General features: G+C 46.8%; 1 protein-coding gene across 4 annotated transcripts in view; it reads right to left on the bottom strand.

Moving 5' to 3' along the window:
* TMEM164 (transmembrane protein 164) overlaps positions 1 to 25,945 on the bottom strand; it is a 177,053-nt gene that overhangs the window by 13,144 nt on the left and 137,964 nt on the right. For all 4 annotated transcript variants that reach the window (XM_068962581.1, XM_068962582.1, XM_068962584.1 and 1 more), the window contains one exon: positions 17,319 to 17,397. In XM_068962581.1, the coding sequence (XP_068818682.1) occupies positions 17,319 to 17,397 (79 nt within the window). The remainder of the gene's footprint in view (positions 1 to 17,318; positions 17,398 to 25,945) is intronic.

Genomic DNA, 25,945 nt, shown 5'->3' with positions numbered 1-25,945 from the left:
GAGGCCCAGCCATTCCAACTGTACCAGTTGAGTCCAGGCAGGACCAGTAAGTAGAAAAAAAATGTTTTAGCTCAGGCAGCTATAGCAAAATACCATAAACTGGGTGGCTCAAACATTAGACATTTATTTCTCACAGTTCTGAAGGCTGACAAGTCCAGGATCAAGGCCCCGGTAGACTCGTTTGGTGAGAACCCACTTCTCTGTCCACAGACAGACAACTTTTGGCTGTGTTCCCACATGGTAGAAGGAGCTAGGGAACGCTATGGCCTCTTCATCACGGCACTAATCACAATTGTGAAAGCCCCACCCCCATGACCTCATCCAACCCTGATTATGTTCCAAAGACTCCCACCTCCAAATATCATCACATTGGGGGGTTAGGACTTCAACATATGAATTTTAGGGTTGGACACACATATTAAGTCCATGACAAAGAATTACTCAGCTAACCTACACAACTGTGAAAAATAACAAGTCATTGTTTTAAGCTACTAAGTTTGGGGCATACTATACAACACTAGGTCACTGACGAGCACTCCCACCTCTCCAAAAAAGCAATAAACAAGCACAAAACCCCTTCTGCCAGGCTTCCTTATCTTCATAAATGGCAATCCATTTAAGTTACTCAGGTCAAAAACCTTAGAGTTATCTGTGAGTCCTCTCTCTCACATCCCACGTCTGATCCATCAGCAAATCCTGTTGGCTCTCCCTTCTGTATGTATCTGGAATCCAATGAGTTTTCTCCGCCTCTACTGTTAGTGCTCAAGCCACTGGTACCTCCTTCCTCTTTTATTACAAACATTACTTACAGATCTCCCTACTTCTACCCTGTGCCCTTACAGGACAGTCAAATTTCAGCATAGCAACTACGTGATCCCTTGAAAGACGAACTCAGATCATGTCAGTCCTCTGCTCAAATCCCTCCAATGGCCTCCCATTTCCCTAAGAAAACAGCAAGTTCTTAATGGTCTATGAGACCCTAGATATGATTTGTCCCTCACCTATATCAACTCTCTGACTTCCTCTCCTATTACTTTCCCCTTCCTTCACATGGCTCTAGACATACTGACCAACTTGCTATTGCTAGAATACTCTAGAAAGACTCCTGTCTCTGGGTTTTTACACTCATTATTTTCTCTGCTTTGTATACTCTACCAGATATCCAGAAACCTGCAAGCCTTTGCTCAAATGTCATATTCTCAGCATGGCTGTCCTTCACTCTCCCCACCCACTCAGCAGCACTATGCCCCTCACCAGCTTAACTCTGCCTGTATACACCTAACATCATCTGACTTGCTATATATTTTACTTATTGCTATTTACTTATTTCTTTACTGTCTCCTCCCACAAAAGAATATAAGCTCTGTGAAAGCAAGAATATGTATTCCTTTTACTCGCTGCTTTATCCCCACAAGTGCCTAACAGCAAGTAGGGGGTTTAATTCCTATTTGCTGAAAGAATGAGGCAAGTGGCCCAGTATATTCAAGAACTTTATATCATTGAGTCTCAATGGACTATCAAGTGGAGACAGAGGCATAAACAGGAGATGAGGGCCAGTTCTTTAAGAAGTCTTTTTGCAACACTGGAGACGGGAATGGCAACCCACTCCAGTATTCTTGCCTGGAAAATCCCATGGACAGAAGAGCCTGGCAGGATACAGTCCATGGGGTCTCGAAGAGTTGGACATGACTGAGCAGCTTCCACTTTGCAACATTAGATATACTGAACTTTACAAGTCACCTTGAGGTCCAGTTAAAAGGTGGGCTCTGAGGCAGTCTGGGGTGGGGGCTGGAGACTCTGCATTTCTAACTGGCTCCCAGGTGCTGCTGGTCCTGAGACTATACTTTACATGGTAACAGACAGGGCTCCTCATCTGGCGCCTGATTGAAATAGGGCAAGATAAGAGGCAGGGAGACCAGTATTGAAGCTGCTGTAATAGACCAAGTCAGGGATGAACAGATCTGAACTAAATAAAACGAAAGGTGTGTTATGTACTAAGTTGCTTCAGTTGTGTCCAACTGTTTGCAATACTATGGACTATAGCCTGCCAGGCTCCTCTGTCCATGGATTTCCTAGGCAAGAATACTGGAGTGGGTTGCCATTTCCTTCTCCAGGGGATCTTCCTGACCCAGGGATCAAATCGCCTCTCCTGTATTGGCAGGCAAGCCCTTTACCACTAGTGCCACCTGGGAAGCCCAAACTAGGAGTAGTAGGAATGAATTTGAGAAATGATCAGATCCAATTGATTGGATTGGATGGGAGGGGGGTGGTAAAAGGCCAATGATTATCTTTAGATTTCTGGTGTGGGTGGTGGTGCCACTCAGTGGGATGCTGAACATCGGAGAAGGTGTAGATTTGGCGAAAGGGGATGAAACGACAAGTCTAGTTCCCGACAACGTCACGCCACCTCTGCTGCCCTCTAAATGAGAAACCTTCATTTTTTTGCCTTTTTTTGGCCACACCCATATGGGATCTTAGTTCCCCAATCAGGGATCGAACCCATGGTCTCTGCATTGGAAGCATGGAGTCTTAACCACTGGACCCCCAGGGAAGTCCCAGAACCTTCACTTTTAGCTTCTGCCATAGTTACCCAGAAGACAGATGATCATGGACGTGTGACTTCCCATCTTTGGCTATTGAGTGCAGGCCCAAGTCAGGACTCCTGCCATCTGGGCACCGGATCAAATGAACTATACCCTCTAGCCTGCTTAATATAGGGGGAAGTGGAGACTGTCCCAAGTTGGGGGTCCATGTGGAAGGTCAACTTGGTTGACCTTTTTATCCTGAGGGGTTGGAGAGCCCACTCTGGCTAGGCCTCACCCTCAAGTGCCCAGTGGGCCACTTACCTACGGTGAAGACACATAAAGACCCACCTTCACCCGTGAGGATCAGAAAACCAGCCCTCTGCGAAAAGCAGAGTGAGGACCCTGAGCTGGCAAAGACTTCAACAGGGGGACCTGACCTAGCAGACAGGCTAGGAGTCCAGACCCAGGTCCCAACTTCCGTTCTTCCCCAGTTGCTGTGAGACCTGCTGTGTGGATCAAAACCCCTCTAAGCCTCAGAGCCCTGCTGGGGGATCTAATCTCAGGCTCTCCGTACCTTACAGGAGCATGTAGGGGTAGAGAAGCTAAAGGGGCACAGAGGTACTTTAGAGGAAAGTACTATTTAAACACAAGCCCCACTATGCCTCACACACGTTCTGCAGTTAGTACTGGTTGGGTCTCTGGTGAGCTTTCATCAAGGGGAAGTCAGCTCTTGGGTCATTTGATGCAATGAGGCTACACCTTCCATCTGTATCAGAATCCCCTGGAGGGCTTGTTAAAAGGCATCTTTGCTGGGTCCCACCCAGGACTTTCTGATTCAGTAGGTCTGAGATGGGGCCTAGAATCCAGAATCTGCATTCGCATTTCTAATACATTCTCTGATTAGGCTGCTAGTCCCAGGACCACGATGCAAGAGACATAGGCTTCCCCACTGTCTCAGCAGTAAAGAATCCACCTGCAAGTCTGGAGCTGCAGGAGACATGGGTTCGATCCCTGGATCGGGAAGATCCCCTGGAGGAAGGCATGGCAACACAGAATACTCCAGTATTTTTGCCTGGGAAATCCCATGGACAAAGGAGACTGGCAGGCTGCAGGCCATGGAGTCGCAAAGAATAGGACACGACTGAGCGCCTGAACAACAAGCAGCACATCAGGTGAGTCTGATGCTAAGTCTTCCAACCACGCTGCCTTAAGAGGAATTCTGGAGCTGGAAGATGTACCAAGAGGTCTAGGGAAAACTACCAGTGTGGGAGGCCTTGGTCTGGTCAGATGTGAGGAGCAGTGTCTCCTGGAAGCTGATAAAATTAAGGCAGGAAATACTTGACTTAATCCACTGCTACCACAAAGCACTCCTGAGCCCCAAATACTTCCTCTTCAGCAGGGAAAGTCTTACAGTCTTCAGAAACTCACCTACCCACCCTCCTCCACAGGGCTCAACCCAGGGCCAATTTCTCAAATTCCCCGCTCTTCCCTCACTCAAAACACCCCTCAGGAGACTTCAGAATCCACCCGAATCCCTTAGCCTTTCCCCTGCCCCTCACCCCCATCAGCCAAGTGGAACTGAGAAGCCAGTGAAAGAGAAATTCCCCAGCATCCTAAAGCTAGACAGACACCAGGGTAGTGAGCTAACCTGGGGTAAGGAAGAAACAAAGGGCACCACCTGGAACTGAGGGTGGTATGAAAACCTGGGGACATCACAGGCCAAAGCACTCTTGCTTTAACTGTCCTAGAAGCTAGCACGGGGCTGTATTGCAACCCTCACCTTGCAAAAGATAAGTGTAAAGCTCAGATCAAACAACATGGGAGTTCTCACATTCCAGTTTCCTGCGTGTGTGTGCTCAGTCACATCCAACTATTTGAGCCCCATGGACTGTAATCTGCCAGGCTCCTCTGTCTGTGGGATTCTCCAGGCAAGAATACTGGAGTGGGTTGCCAGGCCTTCCTCCTCCAAGGAATCTTCCCAACCTATGGATCAAACCCACATCTCATATCTGCTGCATTGACAGGTGGGTTCTTTAGCACTAGCGCCACCTGGGAAGCCCTTGGGAAGCCTGAGATGTCCCCTTGGACTTCAAAAGAACCTTGTCACTTTGCTGCAAGCCTGAGTGTCCACTGTTCCAAGTCTGAGTGTCCACTGTTCCAAGTCTGAAACAAGAGCGCCCTCTAGTGAAGCACATAGGGGTTTCCAAAGAGCCTGGCGGCAGGGCTTGCTAGCTTGCCTGTGCCTGGCTGAGTACATGAGGACACTGACGAATCCCTTCTCAGGACAGTGTTTTACACGCATAAAATAAAATGCAGAGGGTTACCAAAGAAGCCAATGACATTAAGAGATGATTATCAAAATATTTAAACAGATTTGTAATACAGTACTTATGCTTCTTTACTAATGTGTTTAATAATAAGAGCTAGCAGCTACTATAATTTCAAAGTAGTGATGAGCATAAACAGCACTCTGAGCTCTCTGCCACAACTGTAACCTGATAGGAAGCCATCTGCGATTGCTATTGACAACAAAGCCACAGGTAGGACTCATTCCTACATTCATGTGCTGCGTTTCTGCTGGAGGTTAGTGAAAACAAAAATATGATTATTTTTCTCATCCAAGTTAATGGATTGCTTAATTCCTACTTGTGGATCCCAGGTTAAGAAACCGTGCTTAGATGAAAACTGCCACAACGAACCAACCAAAGAACCCCCACAAGGATGGAGAAGAGGGAGTTCCCAGAGCGGGGAGTTGTGCCACCAGCCCCACAGGTCCTCAAGCTGGCTGTCATCCAAGCTATCCCGCTGGAAACCCAGGGAAACCCAACATGGTGGCCCCACCAGTGTCAACTCCCTCTGAACCTGCCACCTGTGCACAGAATGGCCCCTCCGCCTCTCCAGCCCAAGGAGACCTGGCTCTTAGGATCCAGAGCAGGAAACTATATGAGGTGTCAACACCAAAGCTGCAAGTTCTCTCGCCCAGTCCTGCTGCCACAGAGGTGCTGGGTGCCTGCTCAGCTGACATTAAAACAGCCCATTTTCATTGTTCCTTGGATGACCCTTCTTTCAACCCAGATGCGGAGTCCTCCTGAAGAAAACTGGGTGACCGGACAGACTAGTACTGGAAGAACCCAAGGAAATGTTTCAGGGGGAACCCCCTCAGTGCTGGCCACCAACTAGAAGGTTGAAGAAGAGCTACACTGTCCAACGTAGCAATAGCTGTTTCCACTGCAATTCAAGTTTATTAAATGTAGAAATTCCCCAGTCCTAGCTCTTCAGCCGCACTATCCATATTTCATCTGCTCAGGAGCCACCTGGAGCTGGTGGCTGCAATAATGAACAGAGTGGATACAGAATATCTTTTTTATCACAGCATATCACAGCACTGGAACAATCTAGACTTATCTCCTCCTCCCATTTCCCGCAGCACTTACTTCTCTTGTCATTACCCTCCTCAGTCTGCCATCAAGCCCTTTCATCCTCAGCAGCTGTCATCGCCTTGTAAGTCATCCATTTCCCTTTCTCTCGATGCCTTCCATGCACCTTCTCACAACCAGCCTTCATCTTGGCACCTAAAGGTGCCCAGCCTTAGCCAGAGAGGAAGGGGAGGAGGGGAAAGCGGGGCAGAGGGGCCCTTCCCTTGGCTCTGCAAGGCCCTTCAGCCCTCCTTCCTTAACACTCTTAAGCACCTCCTCCCCATCCCTTCTCCAGTGGCCTTACTTCGCTGGAATCCTCTGAAACAATGAGGCACTCTGGGGTCACCAGTCCTTTCATGACAATTTCTCCTGCCTTAGCTACCAGGAAAACCAGCCACTCCTCCGGTTGCTCTGACGATTCCTGCCATCTCCTTACATTCTTCTTCCTGTCTATTTGCAGGCTGATGCCCCCAAGGCCTTATTTGCAGGCTGATTGCCCCCAAGGCCTTTTTCTAAGTACTGATTCTTCCACCTACACAGCCAGCCTGAATCATCTCATCTACTCCCGTGTTTACATCCACCACTTTGATACCAAAGACATTGAAGTCCGCCTCCAGCCCAGACCCCAGAATATTCCAGAAGAATATTCCAGAAGAACTCCAGAATATTCCACCCAACTGTGTCCTAGACATCTTAGTCTGATGAGCCTAGAAGTACCTTAAACTCAAGTAAACTCATCTTCCTCCTTAAAATATGCTCCTTCCTTCTGAGTTCCCTCTCCATGAGGGGCACTCAATCCCCCAATCACACTATGGCTAACCAGACCAATATCCTGGGGCCTCAGAAGACTTCATCCTCTCCCTGGCTCCTATAGCATCTTATTTATAATAAATACTAGTAATTTAGTGAACATTAATTTAAATTCAAATAAAACATGATCTTAATTATCGTCATCTCCTGAAATGATGAAAAGACAAGACTGCCACCTAGTGGCTAAACACAGATTAAACAATTAGATACAGAATTATTAAAAGTATATGGAACTTTCAGGAAAATGTGCCTTAGGTCGCCTAGGAAAGTCAGACATAGATCCAGAGACGAGTTGCTCCTTTGGGCTGATTTGTAGGGGAGGACACAGACTTTGCCAGGCCAAAGCAGAGAAGCTGGTGTGTATATGCGGTGGGGGGTGGGGGAGGGGAGGTGGGGGCAGCAAGAGTGGAAGCAGGTGGGGCTTTGAAAGTAAGGAAATGGGAGCTGAAGTCTAAGTGATGGGAAATGAGGTCAAAGAGACAGGCAAGCGTCAGATTGTGAACAGTCTCGAACGCCCATAAGGCAGGAGTTTGGTCTTTATCCTGCATGAGAATTTGAAGCAGTGGAGAGAATTCTTATCAGATTTGCTCTCTTTAGAAAGGTATTCTGGAGACTGGACAGTAGGCAGACTGGGTGGGAGGTAGGGGTGATCGGGGAGGGGGGCAGGGAGACGAGGCAAGAAACAAAGTACTAGTCCCAGCAATGGAGGCTGAGACCCTGCGCTAGGACAGGTTGGGGGGACAGAGAGGAACGTCCAGTGTGCAAGCATTTGGAGAATCTGGATCCTCAGAACTTCTGAACTGATTGGTACTGGGGGTGAGGCAGAGGAGGGGATCCAGGAAGCTGGCAGGAACTGGGGCTTTGGCACTAAGTAGAGGAGGAGGGAGAAGAGCAGCTTGCAAGGAGGAGCATGGAACTGAGGAGGCTGGCCAAAGATATCTCCTCAGGCCTGCAGTCAGAGCTACAGACGTGGAATGCCAGGATCGCCGAGACAGGCAGCGCAAAGGAGCCCAAGGAGAAATGGCCAGAGGAGGAGAATAACCAGGAGACAGGTGAGGCATGGGATTCAAAGGAGAAGCAGACATCTAAAAGGAGGGCTGCCAGCAAAGGCAAGTCCACTGACAGACACTCTGCATGGGCAAGGCTGCGGCTTCAGAAGTCAGCAAGGCACAACCTGACCCCAAGAACCCACAGTATACTTGGAAGGTAAGATTTGCAATTAACAAGAGGCAGTGAAGTGGTTAAAAATAATAACAGCAGCAGTAATAATACCAGAAAAAGAGAATATACCATTTACCATGTATCAGGACCTTTACATACGTGAGCTCACTGACCCCTCACAACACACCTACCAATCCCCATTCTACAAATGAGAAAATATGCAGATGGGTGAAGGCACTAGCCCGAGGGCCAACACCAAGATTTGAACGCAATGTCCAAACCTAGCAACTACCTATAGTGGTTTCAAATGGCAGTTTAAGCTCTAGTGCAGGGGTGTCACAAATTCCTTGGGCACTTCGGGGCTCTGGCTCAAAATAAAGCTGCTAAGTATAAAAATTAAAAAGATACAGGGTCATGAAAGAAAACAATACAATATCAAAATACAGTTATTAAAATACTTTTAAAAACTTTTAAAAATGTTGAGGTGATGATGAAGTGCAAATGATTTTCCAAGAGATCTGAGCAGTTGAAACAAGCAGAAAGTATCCGATTTATATGAATGGCAACTTGCCAAGGAGTGCAAATGCAACCCAAGGACTGTGGTTTGCTGTGATTCAGAACTGAAGGAAATACTACATTTCAGTTGGAGTTAATGCAAATGAAGATGTGATTCTCCCCCTACCCCCACTCCCCGTATCCAGTATCATGGACTGCATAAGTCTAGTGAACTTTGTGCAGATTCAATCAGCTCAACATTGCCCTATGAAACTCTTACCGAGTGCTTAGTCCATGGAAAGCGCACAATAAATGTTAGCTTGTAAGATGTCTAACAGAATATGGGCAATGTGCAGTGTGTGGATATACAGTCTTTCATTCAGTCCAGAAATATGAAGAACAAGAGAATAATTCCTGTCCTTGGGGTGATGGGCATGTAAACAGACACTTAAACCAAATCACTAACATAGCAAAAGAAAATAAGGGATATTTTTTTAATGACCTTGGAGTAAGGAAGGGCTTTCTAGTCCTGACTCAAATTCAGATGCCATGAAATAACAGATACATTACACAGAAATATAAACATCCTACATGGCAAAAATAAATCATGCGCAAAGCCACCCTGGTGGCTCAGATGGTAAAGAATCTGCCTGCAATGCAAGAGATCTGGGCTCAATCCCTGGGTTGGGAAAATCCCCTAGAAGAGGACATGGAAACCCACTCTAATATTCTTGTCTGGAGAACCCCCATGAACAGAGGAGCCTGGCGGGCTACAGACCATGGGGTCACAAAGAGTGAGAAATGACTGAGCAACTATACTTTCACTTTAAAGTTATAAAACAGATGACAAAAGTGGGGGAAATATCTGCAGGTATATTACAAAAGACTAAAGAGCTCCCAGGATTCAATTTTGTATTTAAAAAAAAAATCAACAAGAGAAGAATGAGCACATGAGAGGAACACATAATTCAAGGACAAGGAAATCGAATGCCAATTTAAACATGTATAAAGAGGCTCAGCCTGACTCAAAGTAAGAGAAATTCAAATTAAAAGTGGATCAATATACCATTAGTTTTACCCATCAGATGGGAAGAAAGTGGAAAGTTTGGAAATATACTCCTTTGGTGAGGCTGTGTGGAAACACACTCTTCCATATTGCTAAGAAACATTTAAATTGATAGAACTTTTGGGGGTCTGGAATTATTCATCAAATTTACAAACACATATACTCTCTAACTCAGCAGTTCCACTTAGGGGGATTTATTCTTTAGATACCCTTGCATACTTGGAAAATGGTATTATAGGTTCAAGGTCATTCGGCACATTGTTATTTATATTAGCAAGAGGCTGGAAACAAAGTGAATGTCTACCAAGAGGAGAAGGAATAAATAAACAAAGTGTTGTAGTCTTGTGTCTAAAAGCCTCGCAAGTTGGGTTCAAATCCTGGGTCGGCTACTTACTATCTGAATACCAGTTTCCTCATCTACAAAACAGAGGTAACAGTAACACCTACCCGAAGGACTGTGGTGGGGATTCAATGGGGTAATGTTATGTGAAGAGCTGGAAACAATGTCTGACGCCTGTCACAGAGGGGCTTTGGAAAGGCAGATTGAAAAGGGTCAGGTAACCTTTCATTTCTTTTATTAAAGAAGAATTGATTTATAGTATCATACCAGTTTCATGTGTACAACGTGTGGGTGCTTAGTCACGTCTGACTCTGTGTGATCCTGTGGACTGTAGCCCGCCAGGCTCCTCTGTCCATGGGATTCTCCAGGCAAGAATATCAGAGTGGGTTGCCATATGCGCTTGTAAAAACATGTCCCTTTACTTCAGAGTACGGAGGTCAATTCTAACTCAACATTCATTTGTGTGATTATTCAATTCACACCTGGCTCCTCCCCCAACATTATGAATTCTATGAGAGGAGGGGTGGGATGGGGTCTGATTTTCACTCATCAGGGCATCCCAATGGCCAGCATAGAGCCTGGTTAGAAAGAAGTGAGGTGAGGTGAGGTGAAGTCGCTCAGTCGTGTCTGACTCTTTGCGACCCCGTGGACTGTAACCTACTAGGCTTCTCTGTCCATGGAATTCTCCAGGCAAGAATACTGGAGTGGATTGCCATTTCCTTCTCCAGGGGATCTTCCAGACCCAGGGATCGAACCCGGGTCTCCCGCATTGGAGGCAGACGCTTTAACCTCTGAGCCACCAGGGAAGCCCCGAAGGCACATATAAATATGCTGCTATGGTTTGAATGTCTGTGTCACCAAAAATAAATGTGGTAAAATTCCAACCCCCGAACGTGAAGGTATTGGGGGCTGGGGCCTTTGGGAGGTGCTTAAGCCATGAGGGTGGAGCCTGGGAAGTCTGAGATAAAAATCACCAGCATGGTCACCTTCTTGTGAGGCCCCTCTTCCTGGCTCATAGCCGGCCCCTTCTTTTATAAAAGACACACCAAAAGGATCCCTCGTCCCATCCACCATGTGAGGCCACAAAAAGAAGGGGCCAGCTGTGAACCAGGAGGAGGGGCCTCACAAGAAGGTGAGCACACTGGTGACTTTATCTCAGACTTTCCAGCCTCCAGAACTGTGAGCAATAAGTTTCTCTTGTTTGTAACCAGCCTCCAGAACTGTGAGCAATAAGTTTCTCTTGTTTGTAAGCTACCCAGTCAGTAGTATTTGCTTGTGGCAGTCCAAATGGATGAAGACATATGTGTTACATGCATGGATGAAACAGATGCGGGGGTAGAGATGATTCCCTGCTTCTAGCTGGAGTGACTGAGTGGTGCCATCTGTCAAAAACCACAGGGCGAGAAGCAGGGCTGACGGGAAGATGAGTGCACGCGGGTAGGCCAAGCTGCGGTGTGCTTGACACATTCAGGAAGACATGCTGGAGTGAACTATGTGAAAAGGAATCTCCTAAGATTAAGGGCTGCCGAAGGTGACCTCATGGCCATCACAGCACGGGCTGGTAGCTAAATTGTGTAAGCACGTGAGACCACAACAGGACTAGCAGAGCAAGAGGTGAGCCCAGAACAGAACTCTGGGGAAATCAACATCTCAGAGGACAGAGGACTGCAAGAGACTTGGGAAGGCATGGATGGTGAGATGGGGATGGAGTGGGGGGTGGATACTGGAAGCCTTGAGAGTAGAATATTCCAAAAGGGAGTGGTCAACAACATCCAGTGTAGCAGAGGGCAGGCAGGATAAAGCCTATGAGACGGTCACCACATTTGGTCACATAGTTGTTGGAAATCTTTAGAAGAGTTCTTCCCATAAAGAGGTGGGCAGTGAGGTAGACATCTGATGGTGATGTTCTGATGAATGAAAATAACTGAGAGGAAGGCTCATCAGATGTAAACAAGTGTCACTCAAAGTTATGTCCTATTCATGACATGATTTCAAGTGGTAAATAGATAAACATTTAACTTAAAAGTGATATATTTAAAGTGTATTAAAATAGGACTTCCCTGGTGGTCCAGCGGTTAAGAATCCAGCTGCCAATGCAGGGGACATGGTGTCAGTCTCTGGTTTGGGAAGATTCTGTACGCCGTGGGGCAGCTAAGCCTATGTGCTGCAACTACTCAGCCTGCAATTAAGAGCCCACGAGCGGCAAGCACTGAAGCCTGTGCGCCCTAGAGCCTGTGTTCCGCAACAAGAGAAGCCACCGCAATCCGCAGCCTGCACACTGCAACTAGCGAAAGCCCAGGCACAGCAAGTAGAGGCTCGCCACAGCCAAAAATAAAGAAAATCTTAAAAAGTGTACTAAAATAGATAATCAGTGTACTGAATCTAGGATTTCACAAGCTTCTCTTAAAAACAAATATATCTTAGGAAAAAAATTAATAGGTTTAATATCACATACATAATAATAGATGCGAATACATGGATAAGGCAAAAAATATTATGTCTTAAGAACTAAAACTTGGGAAATATTGTCTGGACTACTTTATGATGTGAGAGGAGGATAAAAGATATAGTTGGGTGGAGTTAAAGATTTTTAGACTAGGGAAGACTTTAGTATACTGAAAATCCAAGCACTGATGATCACGTGACCAATTGAGGGCTAGAGGTTCCAGAGGAGGCGGAAGGGACGCAGTGGAACCACAGCCGGGTGTGACCGGCCATGGCCACGAGCAGGAGGAATACCGCTCCCTCCAAGATCGGAGGGAGGAACGTAAGGATGGGCGTGGGTAGCGTGGAGGGAAGTGGCTGAGGGAATTCCCACTCGAAAATCTCTTATTTCCCCAGTCATTTGTTGGGAGAATATCTACTGAGAGTGGAAAGGATTGGAAGTTTGAATAGACTGGACAGGAAGTTTGGAGTGGGAGGCCAAGCTTTGTCACAAGATTTCTGAGGGCAGAGTGTAGAGACACAGAGTGAGTGAGTGATGGTGCTGACTATGATAATAGAGATCATGGGATTTCACTGGCCCAAACCTGAAAGAGTTAAGAAGTTTTCTCACAAGACTAACAGTCGGCACTGGGATTGGACACTAATCTGAGTGCAAGGCACAAGGGAGTGAGATATGCTCAGGAACTGGTAAAGGGAAAGTTCCAGTAACTTGTCATGGTGGTACAGCTGATTTGGAGAAAAGGGGAGGTTGGAAGAAGCACAGATTTGGGTCAAAGAAAAGGACATAATGCTTATGATCTCGGAAGAGTTTTAGGGGAAAGCAAGGTCCTGAAAGGGGAACAGAAGTCACTATAATTAACAAGCTCACACACTGAGAAGCTGGGGGTGGGATGAGCAGTCCTCACCCAAAAGGTTCTCAGGATGCTGGCTAGAGCTGTATTGAAAATAGTGAGAGTGCCATGGGCCAAAGGTACCTAGGAATGCAGGGAAAGTGACCAAGAGGTTCGAATGATGGTGGAAATCAAAGAAAGAGGTAAAGAGGATGGTAAAGAAAAAAGCACCCACACATAAGGCAGAGACGAAAAAATGGTCTGGAAGAGACAGTGGAGAGATGGGTGGCATATGGGGCTGGGCAGATACAACAGCCTCAGTTAGATGGTTTCAGGCAAGAGATGGGAGGACTCTGTGTTTTGTGAAGAGCTGAGGCTGGGGTTATAAAACATGTAGGTCCACATTTCAGAGCTGACAGGAAAGGAAACAGAAACAAAGAGTGTGGCTGGAGGAAGGAGGAAGAAAAGCACAGCGTGGACAGGAGAGGCCATGTTTACTACGAAGGTGCCAAATGGCTGTAGCAATGATGAGAGAGAGATTCCCATTAAGCAGGACCTTCCCTTTCAGGGACACAGGGCTCCTTAGCATGGGGGGTACTGGAGAGGAGACCTAGTCTGGCCTTGGGTAAAAACTTCTCAAACACTTATTTCTACAAAATTACAAGAATTCTATTAGGGAAGAGAAGACCCAAACTCTCAGCTTTTTGATTTCCAGGAAATCCTCTTTCCCCTGTTCACTCCAGTTCCATGTTCCCTCTGGAAGGCCGACATCAGGCTCATCCTAAGGTGAAACAACATCAGGAAACCCAGATTTCCCCAAATGCTCATGATTTCCCCCAAGTGAACAGCAGATGGCAGCAAAGAGCCAGAAAGGAAGCTGAGAACACAAGAACCCAGAAATGGTAAAGCAGGGAAGGTAGAAAGGCTTCAAAAACCCTATGACACTCTCAGTTGTGTCTATCCTCTCAAACAGGCACTCCTTGTGAAAGGACTGGGCCTGTCTGGTTCGTCTCTGATTCCCTGGCACAAATCCTCTGCACACAGTAGGTGTTCAACAAGCACAGGCATACCTCGGAGTTACTGCAGGTCCAGTTCAAGACCATTGCCATAAGGCAAGTGAGATGGATTTTTTGGTTTCTCAGCACATATCAAGGTTACGTTTATACTCTACTGAAGAAGAACTAAAGAACCTCTTGTTCAAAGTGAAAGAAGAGAGTGAAAAAGTTGGCTTAAAACTTAACATTCAGAAAACTAAGATCATGGCATCTGGTCCCATCACTTCATAGCAAATAGATGGGGAAACAATGGAAACAGTGACAGACTATTTTTTGGGCTCCAAAATCACTGCAGATGGTGACTACAGCCATGAAATTAAAAGATGCTTACTCCTTGGAAGGAAAGTTATGACCAACCTAGACAGCATATTAAAAAGCAGAGACATTACTTTGCCAACAAAGGTCCATCTAGTCAAGGCTATGTTTTTTCCAGTAGTCATTCATGTATGGATGTGAGAGTTGGACTATAAAGAAAGCTGAGTGCTGAAGAATTGATGCTTTTGAACTGTGGTGTTGGAGAAGACTCTTGAGAGTCCCTTGGACTGCAAGGAGATCCAACCAGTCCATCCCAAAGGAAATCAGTCCTGAATATTCATTGGAAGGATTGATGCTGAAGCTGAAACTCCAATATTTTGGCCACCTGATGAGAAGAACTGACTCACTGGAAAAGACCCTGATGCTGGGAAAGATTGAAGGCAGGAGGAGAAGGGGACAACAGAGGATGAGATGGGTAGATGGCATCACCGACTCAATGGACATGAATTTGAGTAAACTCTGGGAGTTGGTGATGGCCAGGGAGGCCTGGCGAGCTGTAGTCCATGGGGTCGCAAAGAGTCAGACATGACTGAGCGATTGAACTGAACTGATACTGCAGTCTATTAAGTGTGCAAGAGCATTATGGCTTAAAAAAGACCAATAAACTATTTTCTAACAAAGATATATACATTGCTTTTATGTTTTACACAAAACATGCCTAGCACAGCATCCTGCACACAGAAAACACTGAATGAAAAGTAGGCATTGATGGTTATACTGTGGTTGTTATTACTGTTACTATTATTATAGCCTCTTTTCAAGGCCAGGCACCAGAGGAAAAGGGAAAGACTCAGGGGCAGTGGGTGAACGCACAAATTGGATCTAACAGAGTGTGTGTGTATAAATCTGAATCCCTTTCTTAGCTTGGTTCCCCCAAACAGTGCAGCTATAGATTCAATAGAAGGCTGCAGTGGAGTCAGTCACTTCTAGAAAGTGTAGCTTCCCAGATGGGATTTTTTGAAGAGGTGGGGGAGGTAAAGGCTGCTATCAGACCACTCTGACTCAGCCAACCAGCAGACTTTTATAATGCCTCAGAATACAAATAGTTTTAACTAATATCCGTGCACATTTGGTCAAAACTTGCATCCCACACCTCAGGAACCATGAGCGGTGGGGGTCTGGAGGCCTGGGACAGCTTCCTGTCTGGTTCCCTTCAGAATGATTGTACCTCTGAGACTTAAATATTACTAGGAAGCTCTTTCCTGAGAAATGGCATAGGTCACCTGGATATGGAAAGTCAGACTTCTCTTAAAGCTCAGTCAGGAAAAAGGGTGTGTTTAGAGCAAATTAAAAAGAAGTGCTCTTTGACAATGTGAGCCCCCATGTGGCAGCACAGGTAAAAAACAGCCTCAAAGAACAGAGCTAGAAGACTCCTAATTGACAGAAAGCAGGGAGTCTTGACTCCATGGAGAGCAACAGTTTCCATCCTCCTACATGACCCCCAGTTGATGGGTACTTAAGGCTCCCTCGTGCTGGGAGTTCTTAAAAATTAGCTAGAATTTCTGAGTTAGAGGAAGCACAACTTCCAAACCATCTCCCAGAAGGCTTTAGGGTCCATGTGGCTTCATGGAATTTTTAATGTGATAGAAATGAAACCCCTGCTGCCCTGGGTGAGGTTAGTCTCCCAGCAAAGTCCCAGGAACCAAGATAGAGAGGCTGGTGGCTCAGACTAGAAGAGATTGACTTCCAGGTATGGGGCCTTTCAGGAAGGTCAGAACATTAAGAAGGGCCGGGGGGGGGGGAGGGGGCGGGTCTCACAACTAGTGTAGAATGAGTGAACTCCCCTTTCCTTTAGTCTAACCCAACAGAAGGAGGTGGATCATTTAAGGGTCTTTGTTTGGCTATGGTTTTTCCAGTAGTCACGTATGGATGTGAGAGTTGGACTGTGAAGAAAGCTGAGCGCCGAAGAATTGATGCTTTTGAACTGTGGTGTTGGAGAAGACTCTTGAGAGTCCCTTGGACTGCAAGGAGATCCAACCAGTCCATGCTGAAGGAGATCAGCCCTGGGATTTCTTTGGAAGGAATGATGCTAAAGCTGAAGCTCCAGTACTTTGGCCACCTTATGTGAAGAGTTGACTCATTGGAAAAGACTCTGATGCTGGGAGGGATTGGGGGCAGGAGGAGAAGGGGACAACAGAGGATGAGATGGCTGGATGGCATCACTGACTCAATGGACGTGAGTCTGAGTGAACTCCGGGAGTTGGTGATGGACAGGGAGGCCTGGCGTGCCGCGATTCATGGGGTCGCAAAGAGTCGGACACGACTGAGCGACTGAACTGAACTAAACTGTGAGGTCACAAACAGATCAGCCTCTTGACCAGGTTGGTTGTCTCTCCCTTTGATCAAATGAAGGTTTCCATGGTCTGTTTTACATGAAGATGGCTGCTCCTTCACTAGCCTTTTCCCTTAATCCCATAATCCCAAATTCCTGGACATCTTGCCCCTTTCAGTATCTTTTCTGGTTCAGACAGGATGCATATAATGAGCAAAAGCACAAGGTCCCTCTACCCTCTGCTGCACGCTGAGGCAGGGAGAAGGCAAGAGCAGAAGTGAGTGACAGAGTGTGGGCACACTCTGTCCATGCAAGCCCAAGGCCACCACGGACAAACAGCCTGAGGCCTCGGCCCTGGGACGGGCTGTCAGTGGCCTTGAGCTCACGCACACAAAGGATGAGAAACCACCAGGCTCTGTGCAGGCCTCAGCTGTGCCCATTTTTCCACTGCCTGGTGTCTGGCATGAAACATACTGCAGAGACTCAGTCAGGGAGATAAGACACCCAAGAGGTTGTGACTGCCCCCCTCAACAGAAGAAGAGAAGGTAGGTGTGGAGCTGGCACAGGGATGGGGTTTGCTGGCCTTACCTCCTTTCCAGAGCAGGTAGATGGGCACCACGTAGAGCATAACATGCTGAATGTAGTAAATCTCCAATTCAAAGGGGAGCTGCAAGGACAGGAGGGAGAGGCGTTTCAGAGCAGGAAGCACTCATTCTAAGAGATTCTTGAGTTGAATGCCTGCCCTCCTCTCAAGGACCCACAGCTTAGCAAGCCCACACACTTTAACCAGTTCAACTCCCTTCACAATTAGAGAAGAAACAATGAAATGACTATACCTATGACCTAGGCTAGTCTTCCAAAGTGCATTTTGTAGAGATAGTACTTGAAAAATGCTCCACTCAGACAGTGTGGTTAAAAATTTAAGAAAGGTTAAACACAATCTATCTCCTCCTCCCTTGGAAATTCACCGTGTAGGTCAGTGGTAGATTAAGGACCTGAAAGTAAGAAGACTGCTTAACATTGTTTGTTTGGTATTTCCTAAACTTGGTTAGCTAGTGCATTTGTTTAAAAAAAAAAAAAAAGCACTTCGTGTTCTGCAGAATATACTTGAAGAAACACAGCCTTACATCACTTCCTGCTCCTACTGAGTAGCTGGTGGACTACTTAAAAGTTTATGTCTCATTGGACAAGAAGAACATACAGGGTAGGATTTATTATTCCCAGTTTCCAGATTTAAAGGTACTGATTGCCAAGTCTGGTTAAGTCGCGATCCAAGAATAAAGAGTTTCTCCACTGGATACTTGGGGTCAGTCCAGGGTTAGCCCTAATTTTGGGCAAAGACTAAGCAGCTGGGCCAATTCTGGCATGGCTTGCCAGAAAAGAGTATCCCCACCCTCCTTCCAACCAACATGCTCATTCATTCACTCCTGCTTCCCATTTCGCTCAAAATGGAAGCTCTAAATTACCAAAGTGGAGTGTGCTTTCAACCTGGCACAGGGACCGTGCTTCAGCGCTTGGCAGCGGGTGGAGAGTGGAAACAGCTGTGCAGTCTAACTCGATTCCGGGAAAAGAACTGCAGCCGCTGGCGAGAGGCCTGGCCTCCAGGGCTTACACAGCCCTACACACACAGACACACAGATACACACACCCCCCACCAAGGGGAGGCCCAAGGAAACAAGGACACCCAATGCAATGATCAGCTGCCTCTCTACGAGCGAGCACAGAACCAAGCCTGTGAGCTCATGAGAGGGCCCAGTTCTGGGCTCCCCACACCCAGGAACCCAAGGCCTTGTGCCAAGGAGTGAAACCAAAAGATGGCAGAGCTCCAAGACTGGGAGCTGGGAGGACTGTGGACCCTGCTCTGGCTACTGAAAATAAAACTCACGCAGAAGGAAAATTTCCCACTGACACAGATGATTATTTTGTACTCAAGGAAATGTAAAATCCCAGAAAAAGAAACAAGGCTCCCAGTGGGTCTGTAGAATAGGGTCGTGGGGTTTCACAGTGAGTGAGCACCACCAGCAGGAGCTAACTTTGGATGCCTGAGAGGTCCACGGGGTCCCTCAGAGCAATGTGGTCTGGGATCACCCTACTATTAATAAATTAACTGACTTGATTGCAGTCCCACAGAGAGCAGGCAAAAGTTTCAGGAAGGCTCAACTCTCTGGCTGTTAAGCCGAATCTTCAGGTATCTAAAGGACTAGAGCTCTTCCCAAAATGGGGTCTGGGACTGCAGGCTGCTCGCCCACTGCACGGAGCAGAAAACCGGGCAGAGGGCCGGCAGCTCCTGGTCCCAGGTCTCCAGGCAGCACCCTTGCTTAACTCCCAGACTCAAGCGTTATTTACCCACCTGGACTCGCGGGGCCCCCTGACTTCCCCTCCCTCACACCTCTCCTGGAAAGCAGACTCCCCACCTGCACGTCCAGGGAGGCAGGTCAGCGCTGCGGCCGCAAGCACAGACTCTGGAGTCGGTCAAAGCCCTGTTCCCGATTTGATTCTGCCGCTTAATAATAGCTCCATGGCCTTGGGCAAGTCAGTTAACCTCTCTACCCTACTTCTGGCACTGGTAAAATTGAAATGAGAGTGTTGTAAAAATCAATTTTTGAACGATTTTACTAGAACAAATATTTGTAGAGTCCCTATTGTGTGCCAGGAACCATTAAGCAATTTGCTCACTATCAGTTCACCTATTAATTCACCTGCGCTGCTCCCATTAGCTCCATTTTACAGATGAGAAACTGAGGCACAGAGAAGTTGAGAGAACTTACCCAAGGGCACACAACTATTTGCTGACGCAGCCCAGATTTAAACCCAGGTGGGCTGGCTCTAAGTTCCCAGTCTTAGCTTATAGCCTCTGCTACCCCACGCCCTGCTCCTTCCCGCCCACAAAAACGCTAACACCTGGGACATACACCCTGGTAACAAGCGGGGAGGCAACAGAAGCACATTAGGGGCAGCAGGAGCAGCAAGTGTCCTTCACCTGGGGACTAGGCCCAGTCCCTCCCTGTTCACAGGATCCCCACCCTCATGGCCTGCTCTGCCCCATGTGGCAACAGGCTCCACATCACACAGTGGCTAAGCGTGGCCTCCAAAACAGACCTCCCAGCTCCCACTGGAGCTCTGGAGACACGTCAGTCACAGATCTCAGCTGGGCTGCCCAGGAGACTGCCCCCATCAGCAGTGTCTTTCCTGCCTGTTTCTCCTCCTATTCCAAGAGTTCTCTACCTCAGAAGGCCACAGAGAGTGTTCAGCTAGGTGTGGGCACCACTGACAGCCAAGGCCAGGGAGAGGAACGGAAGGGGATGAAAGAGGAGAGCAACATAAGAAAACCGTGAAGCGGCAGGAAGCAGAGAGCTGAAGGCAAGCAGGAAGCTAGCTACTAGTGGTCCTTTAATAACAAAGAATATTTAGAAAGTACTTGTGTGCCATGCCCTGTGTTAAATGCTTAACATGTGTTATCTCACTTGATTATTGTAAGGTTCCTATGAAGCAGGGACTGTGGTCATCCCCATCACACAGATAAGGAAACTAAGGCACAGAAAGGTTAAATAACATCCAAAGAAGAAGAGGCACGGCAGCGATGGGGATAAAGGACATACAGCAATTGAGCAGAAAAGGCAGCTTGCTTTACAGAGCACTGAACCTGAGCCCAGGAACTCTGTCATGGAGGCTTCCCTTTCTGTTTTCCTCATTTGATAAACATTTTCTCTGAAATGTCATACTTCCCCCAGAAGTTCTATTCAGCTAATTCATCTCTGCCCTCTAGAATGGACATCTGGAGCTCCACTCTAATGTACATATCAGCTGTACATGTCCTTTTCAGTGGGGGGATTCCCAGAGCTTTAGACAAAATGTCCCATCATTGCAGTTGAAAGCCAAAGGCAATAAAAACATTTTCAGCTACATAGGTTGTAACATCCTTCTCATGTCCAAGTCAACACCTTTTTTTTCCCCCCCTTTTTTTAAGAATTAAAAGAGCAGACAGCTAAAGTTCTCCAGGCTTCTCAAGTCAAATTGCCTGAAGCATGAAGTGCATGGGCTCCATCCATGGAGATCTGGGGCCTCCTTCCTCCCGACCTTCCACCCTGACAGTCACACACCCACACTCTGCTGTGGAGACGACCCACACCCTGTGTGCCCTACAGCCCGTCCCAGTGTGCCCTATGTCCCTGGTTACTTTTGCCACCATAAGAAGTCCAATACTCCCAGGTCACCAGCCAATGCATGAACTCTAATCCCCACATGGCTTCCCACAAATTCCCAGATCCAAGACCACCTTCCACTGCTCCCCAGTGCTTGAAATCCTTCCCCTCTATCCTCTGGAACCCACTATTATTTGCAAAGCCCCTCTATCTTCAAACTCTTTTCTGAGCAGTCAGTTCCTTCACCTTCTTTGGTGAAAACCTGGCCCCTTCTCTAAGGACATGGCTATCTCTACAGCCCCCTCAAGTGGTGGGTGCTTTCCCTCCCATGTTGCCTTGTAACCCTGGGCCAAGAAGACTCCGGTCTGCTCCCAGAACATTCTTTCTTCCTTCTTCCTAACCACTCCCTGGGTCTGAACATTCTTTCTACCTTCTTCCTAACCACTCCCTGGGTCTGAACCTCATGTCATCAGACTCTCCCACCCTCTACTGTTCTTGCTGTACTCATCCTAGGGACCTTTCTTCTTACTGCTTTCCAATCTGCCTTTGTCAAAATTTCTATGTTTTCAATATTTAGCAAACACCAGTCTGTAATGCTTTGACCTCCATTCCCCTCGAGTTTTCACCTCCATCTCACCTCAGCTCTTTATTCCCATGGTCACACCCACCACTACCAACACCTGCAGCCCTTCTGTAAACTCTGCCATGCACTCCACTCTGCAACCAACACCACCAGTCTACCCAACTCACTCCACGCCCTGGGACCTACATCTACTGGCCCTACCACTGTTCTATGGGCCCTCACAAGCTCATGTCCTCACCTCTTTACTTGCCCATCACTCCCTTCCATATGTTCTAAACCCTTTTCCCTACTTGCCTTGAAAAACCATATTCCTGGTTAAACTGAACTCTCTGCCTTCACGTTCCTCTGCTACGCAAGTAAGCGTAGTTGGAGAAAAATGTAAAGCTATGCTGTTAACTCTTAAAATTCATAACTGCAAATTTTGAGTGGACCCTTAATGCAACCTTATAATTCAATTATATTCCCAAGTCCATGCACTCTCATCTCTCCTGGATGATTCCTACCCTTATTTTCACAACTTCTGCGGTCCTCAAACCTTTTCCCATCCACCCTCTCAGCTAGTGGCATGGCTCTCTATTTCACTGGGGAAAAGGAAGCAGCTGGAAGAGAACATCAACAAGCTCCCAGCTTCACACCACCCTCCTCCCTATACCATCCCATCACTGCCTCCTCTGCCCCTGCTCTGGAGGAACCAGCCATGCTACTGGTTAAGGCTAGTCCCGGGTTCCCAGGCTAGATCCCTTCCCCTCTCGCCTACTCAAGGACACACCAGCGATTGTCCCATTTTCACTAGATCGTTCCCATCAGAAAACAAACAAGCTACAAAATCTTCCAACTAAGACAAAACCTTGATCCCACTCCCTCCTCCAGCTGTCACCCCGTATCTGCTTCCCTCGACAGCAAATCTCCTCAAATGGCTTGTGTCTCCTCACTGCCATCATTCCCCTCCTCTGAATTATCCTTCCATCCACTCCAATCACATTTTCACGCCCACCACTCCCCCGAAATTGCTTTGACTGAGGTTACCAATGACCTCTATGTTCCTAATTCCTCTACACACTGAAGGAGCCCAGAACCACGTCCTTGGTTCTTTTTTTCTCCCTACTCTCACTTACTGGATAACATTATCCAGGTTCCTGGTTCTAAACACTTATCCATATACTAATGACTCCCAAATGAGTATTTCCAGCCTAGAGTCAGGCTGTTAAGACTGAAATTCTAGGACTTCCCTGGTGGTCCAGAGGCTAAGACTCCGTGTTCCCAATGCAGACAGCCTGGGTTCAATCCCTGCTCAGGGAACTAGATCCCACATGCCACAGCTAAAGATCCTACATGCCATAAGTAAGACCTGGCAGAGCCAAAATAAAAATATGCTTTTAAAAAAGACTGAAATTCTAGCTCCATCATTTAGTTACTATGCACCTTTGGGCCAATCACAATCTTGTAAAACAGGAATGACAACAGTACCTACCTCATCAAGTTGTGATAAAGTTTGGTGAAATAATGCATGGAGAGCTCCTGGTCCAGTGCTAGAATATGATATATATATATACTCAATAAATGCTAGCTGTTGTTATCATCCTCCTCTTCAACATCAATGCAGCCAGTGAGTGGTGAAGCCAGGATCTCAACTCCGGCTCACAAGACTAATGCCAGGTCTCTCTGGGTCAAAAGGTGGAGCTCATTTCATCCCATTATTCCACCCTGGCAAGAGCCTCCAGCAAGAGATGGTGACCAACCTGGGCCAGCCCACAGCCCTAAGCCACAAATCACTATTTCATCAGATGACTGCTAGGATAACTTTAGCTTGCCAGCTCAATCCATTTTTTGGCCCACCTTTAAGTGACTTTCTCCTGGAGACTTCTTTATTTCTCAAAGAAATTTCAACACTGTTCTCTTCTTCTCACCCCTGACAGTCCCATTCTTACACTCAGCCAACCAATTGGAAAAAAAAGCCAACCATTTACTGAGACACTCCCAGGTGGCAGGTAATGTGCCCAGTTCTGGGTATGCAGCCACGATGAAGACATAGTCCCTGTCCTACAGGAGCTCACAGTCTAGTTGAGAAAGCTCACAGACAAAGGGATAAGGTCAGCACAGCAGAACAGCATGGAGGGAACTGTAGATCAAGCATTGGATTTGGCCTGATTTTTTTCTTTAAAAGTTAAGGGATGGTCCTGTATGATGTGCAAGGGATATTGGTAGAGGCAGGCAGACCAATTAGCAGCTGGCAATAGCAATGTCGAAATGAAGCTTGAGGGACTTGCCTGGTGGTCCAGTGGTTAAGAATCTGCTGTGCAATGCAGGGGACACAGGTTCTATCCCTGATGGGGGAACTAAGATCCCACCTACCTCGGAGCGACTAAGCCCACGCACCGCAACTGCTGAAGCCCACATCCCACAACTAGAGAGTTCATGTGCTGCAACGAAGATCCCACGTGGCGTAAACAGGACCCAATGCAGACAAATAAATGAGTATTTTTTAAAAAATCGAACTTGGAGGCAGAGACAGCAAGAGAACATAGGATGGGAAGGTTTGAGAGAAGGTAAGGAAGTTGAATCACCAGAACTAAGTAACTGATATGGATGAGGGTACATAGGAGTAAGAGGAGAAGTGAAAGAGAACTCCCAGGCTGATGGCCTAGGTGGCTGGTGCGATGTCGGGGCTTCTCTCTAAGCTGGGGACTACAACAAGGAAGCAGGTTGGAGGAGGAGAGGCATAAGAAAACAAAGTAAGACCTTTGTTCTTTGCTGAATTTGTGAACCCAGTAGGAAAACCTGGTGGAAATGCTCATCAATCAGTGGGAATGTGGGCTGGATCTCAAGGAGGCTGGAGAGGATGAGAAGAATTGAAAGGCAAATGATATACACATATGTAAAACGCAAATACAAAAAAGGATGAAATCCTAAAAGGCAATAGAAGTGCTGAGATTCTCTTTACACACCCCAATACAACACGTTATACAGCCCACTCTACAGACCCCTGGTCTATGGTATTCTTTCAAGGGTGAATGGGTGGCAAGAAATGGAAGTCGTAACTCCAGGGGAATATCAATAGAATTGGGAGAGACCTGAACATAGTTACAGGTGAAAGGAAGGAGCCAGTGGGGAGATGCAAGATGACGAAGCAAGAAGGGCAGGAGGCACTGGATGGTGACAGGTACTGGAAGTGGGACCCAGAGCACATGGAGATGAGGAGGGAAGGACAAGTTGAAGTGAGAACAGCTGTAAGAGGGAAAGACATGCTGGGAGTGGAGGCAGCTCATGACCCAGGGGGTCCCACTAACCTGGCTGGGAACTTGTGTTACCAAAGGATCCATGGCTGCTGATGAAGTGCAGAGTGAGTGTGGGTGATTACAAAGCGAGGACCCTGCTCTCAACTCAGCCCCAGATTGCAGCCTCGCCAAAGAAATCAGGGGATCAAACTGGATCACGGTATGGTCTGAATGCCTGTGTCTCCCTCAAATTCATGTCTGATGGGATGGTATTAGGAGGTGGAGCCTTTAGGAGATTAGGTCATGATGAAATCAGAGGCCAAGAGCTCCCTTACCCCTCCCACCCTGTGACCCAGAAGAGGGCCCCCACTTGACTCTGCTGGTACCTGGATCTCAGATTTCCAGCCTCCAGAACTGTGAGAAATTTCTGAGGTTTAGAAACCACACAGTTCATGGCATTTTCTTTTAGGAGCCTGAACAGACTAAAACAATAGTCTGCCTTCAAGGTAAAAGGCTGAAGCCTTTGGTAATGTTCTGGCCAACCAAGCTGGGCTTTGGAACACTCTTCATTAACTGACCACAGACTTCGACTGGGGCTATTGGTGCTGCAAATTCCTTGGGACTAAATACCACTCGTTAGAAGAGCCCAAAAGGAATGCCCACAACCTAAAATCAACCACAATGCATTCACAAAACAGAATACCATGTGCTATGAAAAACAACAAGGTGCCCTGACAAACACTCAGACAAATCCAAATCTGGAACATTCTGGCAAAATGACTGGCCCAGACTCATCAAAATGTCAGTGTTATGAAGGAGAGGGTGTGTATGGGGGGGAACTGTCCCTAGACTTTCAAAAAGTAAAATTAACAAAACCTGACGAGATATACAATCAAAACCAAACATGAAAGTCAACTTGATCCTGATTTTAAAAAGTAAAAAAAGACATTCTTGGAATGAGTTGGGAAAATTTGAATATAAACAGATTATTAGATAAAGCAGTATTACAGAATGCTGATAATTTTGTTGAGTGTGATTATGGTATTGTGGATATACAAGAGAATGTCTTTTTCCTTGAGTGCTGCAGGCTGAAGAATTTAGAACTGAAGTGTCAAAATGTCCACAATCTGGGGGGAAATGATTCAGCAAACATAAACAGAAAAACAGAGACAGTGAATAAGGAAAACCGGCAACTGTCGAACCTAGCTTGAGGGTATATAGTCGTTGTTCATTATACTTTTCTGTTTCAACTCTTCAGGATGTTTGAAAATTTTT

Source organism: Capricornis sumatraensis, chromosome X (assembly GCF_032405125.1).
Source record: "Capricornis sumatraensis isolate serow.1 chromosome X, serow.2, whole genome shotgun sequence".
Lineage (NCBI taxonomy): Eukaryota > Metazoa > Chordata > Mammalia > Artiodactyla > Bovidae > Capricornis > Capricornis sumatraensis.
This window is presented reverse-complemented; position numbering and strand designations above follow the sequence as displayed.